The sequence below is a fragment of the Meriones unguiculatus genome, chromosome 17 (genome assembly GCF_030254825.1).
Source record: "Meriones unguiculatus strain TT.TT164.6M chromosome 17, Bangor_MerUng_6.1, whole genome shotgun sequence".
In the NCBI taxonomy this organism is placed as follows: Eukaryota; Metazoa; Chordata; class Mammalia; order Rodentia; family Muridae; genus Meriones; species Meriones unguiculatus.
The window spans coordinates 17,502,903-17,517,289 of NC_083364.1; the positions used below are offsets into that span (position 1 = coordinate 17,502,903).

A 14,387-nucleotide genomic window follows, 5' to 3' on the forward strand; every position below is an offset into this window, starting at 1 on the left:
GATGTTTCCACGAGTCCAGGCCCTTCCTGGTGGCCTCCTGACCACAGCCAAAACAACTCCTCCCGGAGCCCCGGCCTTTGTCCCGGCAGTTTCCACGCCCCTGATGCTATTTCCGGTCTGGCTGTGAGAGCCCAGCACGTCCCGCAGCCGCCTCTGCTGTCTGCTCTGCTCTGAGTCTTCTTGTCTAGACCCTTACCCAGCGACCCTGGCGTGGCCCAGCTCTGACTCAAGGTGTCTGTGGAAGCAGCAGCGCCTCTGGGTTTTCTGTTGGCTTTGTTTTCTGAGACAGGGTCTCACTGTTTAGCCCTGCCTGGCCTGAAACATGCTGTGTAGACCAAAATAGCCTGGATCTCAGAGATCCACCTGCCTCTGCCTCTAGCGTGCAGCTCCATCACACCACGACTTTTTTTCTTCTTTTTAATTAAAAAAAAAAAAAAAAAAGTATATGTGTTTTGCCTGCGCAGCTTGTCTGGTGCCGCCGGAGGCCTGGAGAGGGCGATGGTTCTCAGGATAATACTGAAGAGCAGCCAGTGCTCTAATAGCTGAGCCATCTCCCACCCCGGGTTTGAAACAGGGTCTCATGTAGCCCAGGCTAGCCCCAAATTCACCGCGTAGCCACGGATGAGCCCGAACTACTGACTGCTCCTTCCGCTCCTACCTCTCCAGTGCTTGGACCACACGTGTGCACCAAGCCTACGGTTCCTGCGGTCCCGGGGGTCGAACCGGGGCCTCAGGCACGCTGGGTGAGTGCGCTACCCACTGAGCCACAGCCCAGCGGCGGATCTAGCTCACTAAAATATGCCTCCGGGGAGGTGTGTTTGCCACACGCGCCCCTGAGTGTGCACGGAGGCCAGAAGACAGCCTGCGGGGGGCCAGTTCGCGCCTTGAACTCCCTGGGTTCCGGGGCTCGAACCCAGGTCTCGGTGCTGGGCCCGCCGAGTGTGCGGCACGCCAGGCTGTGCCACCGCGAAGGCGGCGTTCGCAGACGACGGCGACGAGCGCTTCCCGGGATCCCGGGGGCTGGATCCCTCGCTGGCACCGCGGAGGCTGCACGACCCACGGCACGCGCGCGCGCTCCCTCCCGCTTCCGGGCGCCGCGCCGCGCCCGCGGGGGCCGCCAGGGGGCGCTGCCGCGCCGCGCACGCCCGAGACCTTTGGCGCGCTCGGTGGGCGGCGCGGAGGAGGCGCGGTGCGTCAGCGCCCCGGGGGCCGGGGATCCGGGGACGCGCCGTGAGTCACCGGGGCCCCCCGCGGGAGCATCCCACGCGGGGCCTGCCCGTCCGCCTCGTGTCCCCGCCGTCTGCCCCGGAGCCGCGCTGCGGCCCCGAGCGTGCGTCCTCGGTTGCCTCAGTTTCCCCTTGGCGAAGGCGGCGGCGGGGGGGCGGCACCTCGGGGGTCAGGTCTGAGGCTAGACCGTGGGGCGGCCGGAGGGGCGCCTCCCACGCGCACCCGTCCCCCTGGGGTCCCTCTGCGGGAGGAGGGTCGCCGTCCCAGGGCCGGCCGGGGACTCTCCGGGGACTGGGAGGGGGTTCCAGACGGCGCTCCCCGGGTGAGCGGGCCGGCGCCGCGCGCTGGAAAGCCCGCGCGCGGCCCGCGCGGCGCGGCTGCCGGGAAATCAGGAGAGAAACTTCTGTTTTTCTGCGTCTGTGTGTGTGGTTTGCTCGCTCTCGCTCGCTCGCTCTCTCTCTCTTTCTCTCTCTGTTTCTCTGGCGCTCGCTGCAGCCTGAGTTCGGGCTCCTCCCATCCCTGATGCCCACGTGGGGCTGCCGGAGCGCCGAGCTCCGCCCCCTCCCGCCCCCAGCCAATCGCGGAGCGGGCCACTCGGTCCTTTGTGAATCCGCCAATGGGGAGGCGGCGCGAGCCTCCCTCGCGGCTACGCCCCCACCCGGAAACCTATATAAGCGGCTCCCGGGGGCCGCGCGCTCAGTCTGCTGCACCCCCCGGCCCGCTCGCGTCTCCGGACTCTCGCTCCGCTTTCGACGGGATTTTGCAATCTTCTTTTTTTCTTCTTCACTCCCTCCTCCTGGGGAAGGGAAGCCCCAGCCTCCGGGAGCCCTCTCAGCCTCCTGACCGCGCGGGAAGGCGTTGTCATCCTCGGGCCGGCGCCCGGCGCGTGCTTTTGCCCTCCGGGACCTTCGGCGGGGCCCCGCGGTGGAGCGCGGCCGCATCATGACGCTGGAAGAGCTGGTGGCGGGCGACAGCGCGGCTCAGAGGTGAGCACGGCGGGGGCGCGAGGCCTCGCCCGCCGCCCGAGGTGGGCCGGGCCGGGCCGGTCTCCGGCTAATCGCCCCCCTCTCCTCCGGCCCCGCAGGATGCAGGCGGTGAGCGCCGCGGTGGAGCGGCTGCTGGTGGCCGCGCAGCGCCAGGACCGCCTCACCGTGGGGGTGTACGAGGCGGCCAAGCTGATGAACGTGTGAGTCAGCGCCCCCTCCCCGGCGGGGGCGCCCCGTGGGCGGGCGCGGGGCCGGGGGACTTCCCCAGCGCCCTCGGTGGGGACGGGGGGTGGACGCCTCTCAGAGATTTGATCATTATATTTTATCTATTTATTTTGGTGGGAGGAGAGCCGCGCTGCAGAGCCCACGGCGCTGAAAGTTTGGGGTTCCGCGTCCCTCTGTGTGGACCGGGCAGCCGCAGTGGCCTTGCGCCCGCGCCCCTCCCCCGCCCCGCCGCCGGGCACCCTCGGCCTCCCCGGTGCACCCCGGGTCTCGCCCACCCCTCGCGGCGTCCCTGACACCCCTCCTCCCCTGCAGGGACCCCGACAGCGTGGTCCTGTGCCTCCTGGCCATTGACGAAGAGGAGGAGGATGACATCGCCTTGCAGATCCACTTCACCCTGATCCAGTCCTTCTGCTGTGACAACGACATTGACATTGTCCGGGTGTCGGGCATGCAGAGGCTGGCACAGCTCCTGGGGGAGCCGGTGGAGACGCTGGGCACCACCGAGGCCCGGGACCTGCACTGCCTTCTGGTCACGGTGAGCCGGCTCTCTCTCCCTCTCCCTCCCTGCCCCACCTACCCTTCCGCCCGGGGCCCCTGGGACCCGTGTTTGTCAACAGAGCCGGGCCGGCTGGTCGGACACCAGCTCAGTGCCCAGCCACGCTCGGCATGTCCCGTGGGCTGCCTCGTCACCCTGGCAGCTATTTTGAGCCAGCCTGTTTTTCCCAAAAGGGGCCCCTGGGCACCCGAGGGAGGCTCCTCACCGAACTCCTAGAGCGCCCACTAAACCCTGTCTTTTTCCTCCCTCCATAGAACTGCCACACAGATGCCTGGAAAAGCCAAGGCCTGGTGGAGGTGGCCAGCTACTGTGAAGAGAGCAGAGGCAATAACCAATGGGTCCCCTATATCTCTCTGGAGGAACGCTGAGGCCCGCTCCAAACGTCCAAAGCAACTGTTGAGTTGCTGTCCCCTAAAAATTAAATAAAATACATATTTCCTCCCCGCCCTCATCCCTCAGAACAATCCCTCCAAAGCCTCCCTACCGGTGAGACCTTCCGGGAGGGGCGGAGTCACCGAGACCGAGATGAGGAGAGGGGAGTGCGCGCTCGCCGCCCCCCGGGCTGCGGAGCCAGGAGCAGCACCAAGGTGGTCGCCGAGACAGGAAGGAGGGAGCCCGGGCCGGCGCCCCGCAGCCAGCCGCTGCACAGGCGCAGACGCCCTGAGCCGTCGCCACGGAGCCGGGACTCTGAGACTAACTCATCTGTCAAAGTGCCGAGCAAGGCAGGTCGCTCGCTCGCATGGTTGTTGTTCAGGCTTCTGGACTGCAGAGACTAATAAAGTGGTCGAAGCCTCCGTGCTCTGCTGTGTTTTCCCTCGCCCCGCCGTCAGCCCTCGCCGGAGCCCCTCCCCGCACTCCGAGCCCGGAGCGGAGGCCTTGGGGGCCCCGACCTCCGGGACACGCCTTCCCGTGCACCCAGACTCTCCTTCCCGGGACGGGCTCTGTGGGCGCGCAGGAGTCTTCTTCCCCAGCTGCAGGGAAGAAACCGAAACCCGGCGGCACCTCCCACGGCGCTTCCAGCGGGCCTCAGTTTACCCGCGACCTTTCCACCAAACCCCCCCGTGGGCGGAGGAAATCCCCGGGGGCGCCCTGGGAGTCACGCGCAGGGGGCAGCCCCCAAGAAGGGGAGTCCCCAGGGGCGGGGCGCCTGGTCGGGGAGGGGAAGCGTACCGGGGTGCAGGGTGTGGGCAGGAGGAGGGCCGTTGGGCTTGTGGGAGCACTAGCCAGGGGCTTGGAGGGAGTGAGGGGGGAGTAGGAGTGAGGCCACCTACAACAACAGGCTTCGAGGAGGGGGAGAGTGGCGGTGGGAGCCTGAGGCAGAGACAGGGCCGTGAAGTGAACCTGGGGTGGGAAGGTGAGGGTCCCTGGTGGTCAGGTGTGGACTATCGGGGGAGATGGCTTCCAGTCTCCGCCTGGAGTGGCTCCTCCCTCACCCTGCTGTGCCCTCCCTGACCTGCTGGCCTCTGCGTCCCTACCCAAGATCCCACAAGACTGACAGGCTCGGGTGGACAGGAGACCTGGGGCTTTTTTGTGCTTTTGCTTTGCCCCAGTCTCAGCCTCTGATAAATGTCCTCCATACCAAACTTCTGAAGTCTCGCTGGCGAGCAATGGCTCCGCATACCTGCCCCCCTGACTCAGCCACTCCGGCCCAGCGTCTTCCCTCCGCGCTCCAACGGCTCCGGCTCGGCCCACTCTCCCCCAGAGCCCGAAGCTCCGGGCGGAGCAGCCCCAGCCCGGCTTGGAGCTCGGAGTTCTGGGAGGGCGAGGGGAAACGTTAGGCGGCTAGCGAGACTGCGTCGTCAGCCAGGAGGAGCTGTCCCAGGCCGCCGGCCTCCGCCTGCTCCCCTCGGGGACACCACCGTGTGCCAGGAAACGTGGGTGTACTACTTGGACCTTAGGCAGGAAAAACTTGGCAATGCCGGCTGCAGGCAGATGGGCGTGGCGCGCGCGAGCGCGCGCACACACGCACACACGCACACACACACTCAGCCCCCCCCCAACCCGGACCCCTGCCCTGAGCTGCCTCCGGGGTTTCCTCCTGTCCCTCTGGGCCCGGTTGCTCAACCTCCCCGACCTGGCTGTGTGGCACGGCAGCCCCTGTGCGCGCGGGCTTGTGCAAACAGGTGTAAGGTCGGCCTGGCCCGCGGAATCAACCCTCTGGACGCTCTCCCGTGATGGACGGGTGCTCTGCGTCACCCGCACACGCGGATCTGGCTCTCCTACGGGGGATGATGTGCTGGAGGACCAGGCCCGGCAGGCGCAGGGCAGAGGCCGGTGGATAATATAAGATAGGAGGTTTGATATCGTGTTTTTGCGGGGTGGAGGGTCCGAGGCGGGGACGGTGCAAGGATGGAAGAAAGGCCTGAAAAGGATCTTCTGGGGGGAGGGGCTCCGCCATGACCACGCCCCCAGTCCTCACTAAGGGATTCTGGGCGGGGCTCCACCCTGACCACGCCCCCAGCCCTCTCTCAACTCTTTCTACTTCAGTTCGCTGACCGCTCGGGACATCCCCAGGAGGAGGACACCAGGCTTAGTGTCCCTGTTTCATAGAAAAACAATCCAAAGAGGTGGAGCCACCTGCCCAGGGTCCCGTGACCGGCCACCTCCTCAGGACAGGCTCCCCACGCTGAGTGGTGTCACAAGACTCGGCTAGGACGTAGCGCGCTGCAGGCTACCGTGAGTGCCTGAGGGACAAAACAGCCTGTCCCGAGGCTGGGCCACAGAAAGTCACCTCTGCGTCAAACTCTCCTTTGATGTGACTGCCTGTGTCACCTGCATTTATGCAGCCCTGACTGTGTGCCGGGCAGTTTGCCCGCTCCCCCGGGAGCACGCAGCTAACGCAGAGGGCGGGGCTGGAAGGGGCGGGGCTTAGCCGAGGGCTTCCGGGTGCGCGCCTCGGCGCCCCTGAAAGCTGCGTGTGATCCGGTCTGCGTGCGTGCACCGTGAAAGCTGCATGCGATCCGGTCTGCGTGCGTGCGCTCCCCGTGCGGATCCTGGGACGTCACCCCAGCTCCCCCTTGGCAGGAGCACTCATTGCTCCAGCCCTTTATTTTGAATTGGGGACAGTTTCTCCCTCTGTAGCCCTGGCTGGCCTGGAACTCTTCGTGTGGACCAGGCTGGCCTCGAACTCGCAGACACCCCCAATGCGGACCTGGAACACTTGTGCTATCGCGGCTAGCGTTTGGCTCTTCCTTAAGGAATGTATTTTATTTACTGCACGTGGAGGTCAGAGGACAGCTCCATGTGGGTTCTGGGTTTGGACGTCTGGTCAGGCTTGGCTGCTGGCCCCTTCACCCGCCGAGCCCTCTCTGGCATCCTGTATTTCAGTCGTTAATGACTCCAGACAGGCCGGGACCTCCCTGCCGCTCCTGGGATCCCAGGCCTGTGTGGCACAAGGCCCCAGACAGTTCAGACCTTTCTCCCCGCCTGCCTCTCAGCCTGGAAACCTCATCCTGGGCCCCACCCTGTCCGCGAAGGGGGTCATCTGTCTCCCAGCACCCCAACACTGGGGGAGGGGGGGCTCGCTGCTCAGCAGGGCGGGCAGCAAAGCAGATGAGCTCAGAGGGGCGGATTTGGACCAACATCTGGATGAACCCCCCGCCCAGTCCAAAGCCCTATCAGACTCTGCAGAGACTCTCACGAGACCCAGCACAACCTCTCCCCACAGCCCACAGCCCACGGCCAGACCCCCCCCCCAAGATTCACATTTCAGAACCCACAGGGGGGTTTCCTCTCTCTGCTGTCCTATTCTTTCTCTGCGAGGTTCCCACCCCGCCCCCTCTCCGGATCCTGCAGTTCCCAGGACCCTGGGAATGGGTGGAGTGAGAATCTTGCCTCCGCGGCTCCTACGGGTGCGCGCTCCAGGCTGCAGCACGCACCCGGCGGGGGGAGGGAGATGGCCGGGCCCACAAGTGCGTGGGAGTGACGCTAAAGCCTCCGCGCGCACAGCGGGCGCCCAGCGCTCCTCTGCTGGCCCAAGGCTGCGGGGAAAGGTGAAGGTCAAGGTCTCAGTTAACACTTGTCTCGGGGTCGCTAGAGCGAGGGGAGCCTGGCCCGCTTTGACTCAGTTTCCCCACCCTAAAAGGGAAAGCGCCCTCCCACGTGGAAAGGTGAACGCCGCGGGTTGCAGAGCGCTCAGCAGAAAGCTAGTGGCTTCCAGAACCCTCATTACGGGCTGGAGACACCCCACCCTCTCCAGACACTCTGGGGGCGGAGCGGGGCGCTGACCCAGACCCTAGAGGCTCCTCCCCCCTCCCCTCCCCCCCGGCAGGCGGGAGTCCCGGGTTCCCTGCTCCTTAAATTGGATAATTGGAGACGGAGGCGGGTGCTGGAGTCACAGACAGCGCTAGTGGGCGACTCCGCGGGCGCTTGGGCTCCCCAGCCCGGGGTCACCCCGACCCGCTCCAGCGCCTGTCTCGGGTACGCCCTCAGCGCAAGCCGCCGACCCCCTCCGGGCGCGCTGGTGCCAGCCTTGCCCTGGTGCCCGCCAGGCCGGGTGTCTGCGGCCCTCGGGGGTGGTGGGGTCCGCCCCGGCGGCGGGGGGCGGGGCGTGCGCACAGACCCTCCCTTTGTGAGCGGCGCCTTCCCTGGGCCGCCTGGCGCTCACCGCTGGGCAGGCAGCCAGCGCAGAAACGGCCTCAGGCCGCGCGCCCCAGCCCCGGCAGCTCAGCCTGGCCTGGGGCCGCGCTGGAGAGCCTACTGTGTGCAGCCTCTGAGCTCGAGCGCGACCTACTGTGTGCGGCCCTGAAGGAGTGCAAAGTGCAAAACAACCTACGGTGTGCAGCTCCTGAGGGCCAAAAAAATTTACTCTGCAAATCCTGAGCAGATTCAGGGGCTGCTGAGTGTAGGTCCTTCATGCTTCCAGAACCCACGGGGTTTAGCTCCTGGGTGTGAATCCTTGCACAGCCCCCAAGCTCGTAGAGAGTTCAGAGTCTGGATTCCTGCGGGGGGGGGACTGTGTGTACAGCCCGCTGAGCATTGCAGAACCTACTGTGCGCAGCCCCTTCCCAGTGTGTGCATTAACTGCCTGTGGCGTGTGACCCTGAGTGCGTGCGTGCCCGCGTGCCCACTGTCTGCACTTCATTGCATGTGCAGCCTACTATGTGCAGCCGCCCGTGCCGCAGTCAGCTCCTGCTGTGTGCGTGCTCCGGCCCGCTCCACAGGGCACCCACAGCAGAAAGCAGACGCGTCCAGCTGGGAGCTCTGCGGGCTGCTGGGCACAGGGGAACCGGACAGCCACCGGCCGAGCCTCACACGTCAGAAAACATCCCTGCGTGGGCCGGCGCTCACGCGGAAAAGCCCGCGTCTGCGCCACTGGAGAGGTCCTTGAGCGTGAGTGTCCCCTAGAGTCCAGGAAGCATCCAAGAGCTCACCACAGGCTAGCCACCTTTTATTTATTTATCCATTGCATCTTTAAAAAATGTGCTCTGGGGTTCTGCCTGCATGGCTGTCCGTATGAGGGGGTCAGGTCCTGGAGTTACAGACAGTTGTGAGCTGCCATGTGGGTGCTGGGAATCAAGCCGGGACCCAGATAACCGCGGAGCCACCACCTCTCCAGCCCCAGGGCCAGCCACCCTTGAGCTGAGGGGAAATTTAAAAATAAAAATAGCCAGGACAGTCTCACACTCTGGGTCCTGCTGTGGGGGGAAGGCTCTACTTGAGTCTGGTTCTAATACTGAGGGGTGCACTTTACTCTTGGAGGTGTGGCTGGGGAGAGGGTCCCCCCCCCATGGGTCTGGGAGGTGGATTCAGGTATGCTGGGCTCTGGGTGGGGGTTGGGCCTCCAGGGTTCTTCCAGGAAGTGCCAAAGGCAGGTACAAGGGCAGGCAGTCTCCGTGGGCACTGTGCCAGTCCTTGGCTTCCCTGAAACTGGGCACAGCAGCTGGGAGAGGTTTCCGGGGCCTGCCCAGCCCCACCTGGCCTGGGGCACTCTCGGAGCTGGGCGGGGCTGGCAGGCAGGCATCCAAGAGGCACAGGGCTCGGCCTGAGCAGGTCTGCACAGGAGATGCAGAGGCCAGACTTGACTGTGTACACTTGAGGGGTCCCCGGGGTGGGGGCACTGGACCCTGCCTCATACAGGTGATGCCCACCCTCGCATGTCTCCTCTGGCCGTGCAGTAAGGCAGCTGCGTGTTCCCAGGGCTTATGCACACTTCCCAGGCAAGGACATCTGTGTCTCTGGGAGAAACTCGTGGATTCCCCGGCTCTGGGTGACTTATTAGCCCTCGGTAAATATTTGTTTAATGAACCGCTGCAGGAATACGCAGACGTTTCATTTGGTAAATGTGCAGTAATTGTGCGCCAGGCAGTTGTGCACGACAAACAAGGAGAGAAGCAACAACCTGGGAAGGAACAGTCTGAGCACGTAAGCACCTGCCTGCAGTTTAACCCTCTCACCGGCAGACCCCAGAGCCAGGGGCGTGCGAGAGCCACCTTTCTCTCATCGTCCTGGGGGGTCGCCCCTTCCCTGGCCGCCTCTCCCAAGGCCACCAGGCCTCCAGACCTGGTTTGGAGGGCCACGGAGGGTGTGGTGAGGGCCACACTCCCCGCAGGCATGTTCAGGCTTTGAGATCTCCTTGGCTTGCAGAACACTCCAGAGCCGGACAGGGGTATCCAGGCACCCTCAGAGGCCTCCTCGAGTTTCACAGTGGAGAAATTGAAGCCCAGAGAAGGGAAGACAAGGTGAGGTGGGCAGCCCGGGCCTCACGGACGGACTCAGTCTCCCCTTCCTCCTCCTGTCAACCTAAAGTTGTCTTTAATTTCACTTGTTCGGGAGGAATGCACCCCTGCCACCTGGTGCCCGCAGATGGCAGAGGATTAATCTCCAGGAGGGTGCCCCGACTTTCTCCTTCCACCGATGAACAGCATGCTCCGTCCGTCTGTCTGTCTGCCAGAGACGTGCACGCAGTGGACAGGAGCCCAGACCACTCAGTCATGCCCCACCCTCCAGGACCCATGTAGACACCCAAGGCCTCTCTCTCTCGCTCTCTCCCAGTGACCACACCGAGGTCGTCTCTGTCACCACCAAGGCTCTCCGCCAGCCCTCGGCCCCAGCCCCGGGGACTGGCCCTAAACGTCGGGAGAGACCCAGACAAGCTGCAGACGCGCTGGGAATTGCGTTCATCTTTCCAGCCAGCCGGCTCACCCTGCCGGTAATTAGATCCCAGACTGCTGGGGAGACAGTGAACAGCCAACCAGTCATCACAGCAGCGGCACCACGCCCACAGGCCCGAGGCACCTGCGGGGGGGGGGTGTCCAGTCAGGGAAGGAGGGGAGGCTTGGGGGGGGCCCTTTCTCTAGTCTCTCACTCATAGACCTTGAAGAACCCAGACTGGCCGCAAACTCACTGTATAGCCTAGGATGACCTTGAACTCCTAACCCTCAAGCCTCCATTATCCGTGTGCTGGCGTGACAGGTGCGTACCGGGCTCAGCATGTGGGTGGTAAGGAGGATGGCACTCAGATTGGTTCCCCTGAGCCTTGGCTCGGGCCCCTCGGCCCCTCGGTCCCTCGGTCCCAGCACAACCTGCAGGTGCAGAGACCCTGATCCCACCCACGCATCTCACGCGGGAGCATCGCCCACGGCGGTCTCTGAAATGCCAGCAAACGAGCTTGCCTGCACGCCGCATGCGGGCATCGGGGCGGCAGGGTACCGGGCCGGCGGCGAGTGCAGGGCGAAGCCACGCCCCGGCCTGGGCCACGCCCACCGCGCCGGAGCCGGAAGCCCTGCGCCCGCGTCACGGATTTCCACCGGGATTCCCTGGCCCAGACCGCCCGTGACGGTGGCGCCGGCCTGCGTGGGCCACGCTGGAGCCGGGCTCGGGTGACATCAGCCCCACGATCTGCGCAGGCCGAGCCCATGGACCAAGACACGAGATGTGTCCGCGGGTTTGCTCCTGTGTGTTTGAGAGTCCCCCCTCCCCCCTCCCCCCTCCCCCGGCCGTGGCCTGGGCTGGGGCCTGCCTGCTCGCCACCACGGGGTCGCAGGCTGGGGCCCCAGCACCTGACCACGGCTCTTCCCGGTGGGCTGGGCCGGCTCTGCGCGGTTACAGCGCCTTCCTGGCACGCAGGAGCCTGAGCTCCATGCCCGGCCCAGCGTCAGCGCGTTGGCACGGGCGATGCGTGCCTTGCATTCCAGCAGCCCCGGAGACTGAGGCAGGAGGACAGCTTTGATCCTGAAGCCATCTGGGCTACATACAAAACCTTGTCTCCAAATTAGAAAAACAAAACAGGACTGAGACTCAGACTGTGCTCCAGTGGCCAGGGTCCTGGCCCCACCCCAGCACAATGACCCCAGGGCCCAGTGGCACAAACTTGCCATCCCAGCACTTGCGAGGGCCGCGAGTTCAAGGTCGTCGTCCCCTACACAGTGAGTCTGAGTTCAGCCTGGGCTGCAGGAGACCCTATCTCTCCGCAGCCACATCAGAGTCCTCTGTGGAACAGCCCCCCCTTCCGTCTGGTCCCCTCACTCCCTTCTGCACACGCCGGCTCAGAGAGCCGTCCTGGCTGCACGCAGCGCACCCCAGCCGGCGCCAAACCTACAAGCCAGTGTTGACTACTCTGCAGCTCTGGCCTCTGCTGTGGCCTGAGGCGGTGCCCACATGGGAGCCAGGTCGCCTGGCCGGCCTGGTCGGTTGGGGTGTGCCCACTGGCTCCTGCTGACTCCAAGGCAGACAAGACTCTAAATATAGCCCGGGAGGAGGTGAGAGCTATTTTTAGCCTGGGTGGCTAGCTCCCTCCCAGTCCCCAGGTCAGCAGTCTTGAGGCCAGCCGGGACCTGGGGGGAAGGGAGGAGGTTTGCCTCATTTTCTGAGGTCCCTACACTCTGTGCAGCCTTGGGGAGGAGGGCTGCGAAGGATAGGAGCAAGGAGAGGGGAGGGGAGAGTCTTGTTGGAAGGGGAACCCCAGACACAGCTCTCCCCAGCCTGCCCTGGCCTTCTGCTGGACCGAACTGGCTGCTTTCTATTTGCAGACGGCATAGTACTTTCCATGCCTATTTTTAGCTGCTTTGGGGATCCCTCCGCCCAGCCTGGCTAGCCAGCCGGCTTCTCCTCCTCCTCCTCCCAGCTGGCTGACCCAGAGCCGGTCTCACATATCGCAGAGTGGGCACAGCACCCTGCCCTGGTGCTAGCCTCAAGGTAGGAACATACCCCTGGTCCACAGTGGGGGAAGGGCATTCCTAAGAGCCCAGTGAGCAAGGCCTTCCAGCCTCCAGGAATCTGTGACGCCACCAGGACAGGGCGGGGCTCCCCTGGCTCTAACCTTTCACCTCCTTTTCAGGGTTGTCAAGAATGCCCGAAGCTTCCTTTGACTGAGGGATAGCTTGTCTCCATAGGTGGGCTGCAGGGTGAGGGTAAACTGAGGCATAGAAGATGCTTGAGGACTGAGGGGACATGGTTTTATTTCCAACCGTTCTTTGCCTTCGTGCTCAGACACCTTGGAACAGTTTCTTCATCTCTGTGGGCCTCCTTTCAGGACGTGACCTGGAAATCACAATGGAGCACATGATTTGATAAGGAATGTATGTATTAGATACCTTAATATCTGGCTCAGAGGACTGAGCCATCCTCTCGGGGAAAAAGGCACATTCACACACCTAAGTACCTAGTACTAAGTACTAAGCACTGTGGCACTTAGTATCCTAGAGTTCAGTGCCCGGGTACCCGAGCCCAGCTGAGGGGAACCTCCTGGGGTCTCCAGCCTTACAGCCAGTAAGGACCAGGCCTCCTAGTCTGTGGGGGATCCCAAGAGGCAGAGCAGGAAACAGGCCCTAGAATGGGCTCCCAGGGTCTCATGACTGGTGACACGCAGGCCAGCACACGCTCCTGGCTGGCCGTTGATGATGACCCACTCCATATGCCATGGCTGCGTTGGTCATTCTGCAGCCATGTGGTCTCATTCAGTGGGGCGGGGGGTGGCTGGCCGCAGGACCACTCTGCCATGGGTGGTCTCACACCCGGCCTCAGTGTCCATGCTCAGGATAACACAATCTTGTTTGGCTTTGTTTTGAGAGCGTCTTGCTCCACAGCCCTGGCCGATGTGGTATGTACTCTGCTGGCCTGCAACTTGTGGCCATCCTCCTGCCTCTGCCTCCAGAGGGCTTGGAAGACAGCTGTGCCACCATGGCAGGGGCAGAGGTTAGCTGAGCCGGTGATGCTGTGTGAATTGTATGGACCCCAGCCGCCACAAAAACAGCAGGGCGGAGCAGCTCATGCGGGTAAACCCAGGAGGGTCCAGCCTTCAGAGGTGGTCCCTAGGCCTGGCCCCTAAGAGCCCCAGGGCCTGGGTATGCCTGCCTCTGCTCTTGCCCCTCAGCTGCTCTGAGCCCGGCTCCGGGAAGCAGGATCAGGAGGCTGAAGTGATGAGGCTCCTTCGGAGAAAAGAGCCGGATCCCCACCCCTGGGGCTTAGAAGAAAGGAAGCGGGCACCTAACGAACGCGCAGCCCTGCAGGGCCGGAGACAGGCTCATCTTCAAAGAAAAGGGCCGGAAGTGCAGAGGAAACTGCCAGCCGGAGGGGGAAGTCAGGGCTAGTCTTACCTCAGCAGGGCTCGCCCAAGCTCACTAGGAAGCCCGGGAGGTCCTCGGATTCCCGATCCCTCCGGCTGCAGCTGGAGCGCTGTGGGTCACACACCCAGCGAGGTTTGGGGCTTCAGAAGTGAGCAGGGTGGGGGCAGGTGGAGGGTGGTGTGGGGGGGGAAGGTCACTGCATTAAACAAAACAAGCCAGAGCCAGGAAACAATGACCTCATGTTTGATCTTGTATATGAAATCGAGATGTGAAAAGCGGTGTGTGTGAGAAACGGAGGATGGGAAGAGAGAGAACCCCAACCCGGGATTGACAGCAGACCAAGGGGGGAAAGGCGCACCAGCCGAGCGCGTGATGAAGACGCGCTGCAAAGCTCAAGAGTGTCTAACATTTATGTATGGAGGGGAAAGAAGGAATGACGAGGGCGGGGGTGGGGTGAAAGATGGCTCGTCAGTGAGCCGGACACAGTTGTGATTCCAAGCCCTGTGGCCTTAGAGGGCACCTGCCCAGGGGTGGAGCCCCGCCTAGAATCCCCCAGTGAGGGGCCGGGGGCGTGGCCAGGCGGAGCCCCGCCTTGCATACACAGGGCCCGGGACTCCGTCCAAAACAAAACAAAACACTAAGGTTGAGACGCTCTTTGGGTGTGAAGAGAGGTCACGATGACCGCAGCCCACGCGGCGAGGACAGATGGATTCGGACCCTGGACACCTGTTGCCTGGCTCAGGCCCCGCCTCGCGCTGGCTGGCTGAGGTAGTCTGCCGCGAACAAGGGAGGGTTTCTTTCCCACCTTGAGCTTGGAGTTCTTCCCAGAATGATAAATTCCGGCGAAAGTGAGTGGGTGCATTCTCAGGCCATCAGTCAGAGCGGCAT

The 14,387-nt window shown here is 63.8% G+C and overlaps 2 protein-coding genes and 2 long non-coding RNA genes across 6 annotated transcripts; 3 read left to right on the forward strand and 1 right to left on the reverse strand.

Annotated features, from left to right (window-relative positions):
• The first annotated feature begins 1,930 nt into the window (after positions 1–1,930).
• On the forward strand, positions 1,931–3,788 carry Gadd45b (growth arrest and DNA damage inducible beta). Its single transcript, XM_021648892.2, has 4 exons — positions 1,931–2,213; positions 2,312–2,413; positions 2,751–2,973; positions 3,249–3,788. Exons 1-4 carry the CDS (start codon positions 2,170–2,172, stop codon positions 3,360–3,362), a joined length of 483 nt encoding a protein of 160 aa, XP_021504567.1. The 5' UTR covers positions 1,931–2,169; the 3' UTR covers positions 3,363–3,788.
• Positions 3,789–7,561: 3,773 nt separating this feature from the next.
• On the forward strand, positions 7,562–10,921 carry LOC132648764 (uncharacterized). Its single transcript, XM_060371146.1, has 4 exons — positions 7,562–9,357; positions 9,580–9,674; positions 9,988–10,144; positions 10,307–10,921. The coding sequence occupies exons 1-4, from the start codon at positions 8,437–8,439 to the stop codon at positions 10,349–10,351; spliced, it is 1,218 nt and encodes a 405-aa protein (XP_060227129.1). The 5' UTR covers positions 7,562–8,436; the 3' UTR covers positions 10,352–10,921.
• Position 10,922: 1 nt separating this feature from the next.
• LOC132648765 (uncharacterized) lies at positions 10,923–13,546 on the forward strand. Of its 3 annotated transcripts, XR_009587173.1 has the most exons (5): positions 10,923–11,693; positions 11,964–12,129; positions 12,272–12,326; positions 12,424–13,208; positions 13,307–13,546. It is a non-coding gene; the product is annotated as an uncharacterized LOC132648765 (long non-coding RNA). The 3 variants fall into 3 exon arrangements; XR_009587172.1 differs by having other exon boundaries at positions 12,424–13,546; XR_009587174.1 differs by lacking the exon at positions 12,272–12,326 and having other exon boundaries at positions 12,424–13,544.
• Positions 12,373–13,661, reverse strand: LOC132648766 (uncharacterized). Its single transcript, XR_009587175.1, has 2 exons — positions 13,530–13,661; positions 12,373–12,474 (listed from the first exon to the last, which is right to left on the reverse strand). It is a non-coding gene; the product is annotated as an uncharacterized LOC132648766 (long non-coding RNA).
• Positions 13,662–14,387: the final 726 nt, after the last annotated feature.

Coding starts and splice junctions, on each gene's coding strand:
- Gadd45b (XM_021648892.2), top strand. CDS start 2,170: ATGACGCTGGAAGAGCTGGTGGCGGGCGACAGCGCGGCTCAGAG. Junction 2,214..2,311: donor GGCGACAGCGCGGCTCAGAG/GTGAGCACGGCG, acceptor CCGGCCCCGCAG/GATGCAGGCGGTGAGCGCCG. Junction 2,414..2,750: donor GCGGCCAAGCTGATGAACGT/GTGAGTCAGCGC, acceptor CCTCCCCTGCAG/GGACCCCGACAGCGTGGTCC.
- LOC132648764 (XM_060371146.1), top strand. CDS start 8,437: ATGGCTGTCCGTATGAGGGGGTCAGGTCCTGGAGTTACAGACAGTTGT. Junction 9,675..9,987: donor CCCAGAGAAGGGAAGACAAG/GTGAGGTGGGCA, acceptor GCTCTCTCCCAG/TGACCACACCGAGGTCGTCT. Junction 10,145..10,306: donor CCAGCCGGCTCACCCTGCCG/GTAATTAGATCC, acceptor TCTCACTCATAG/ACCTTGAAGAACCCAGACTG.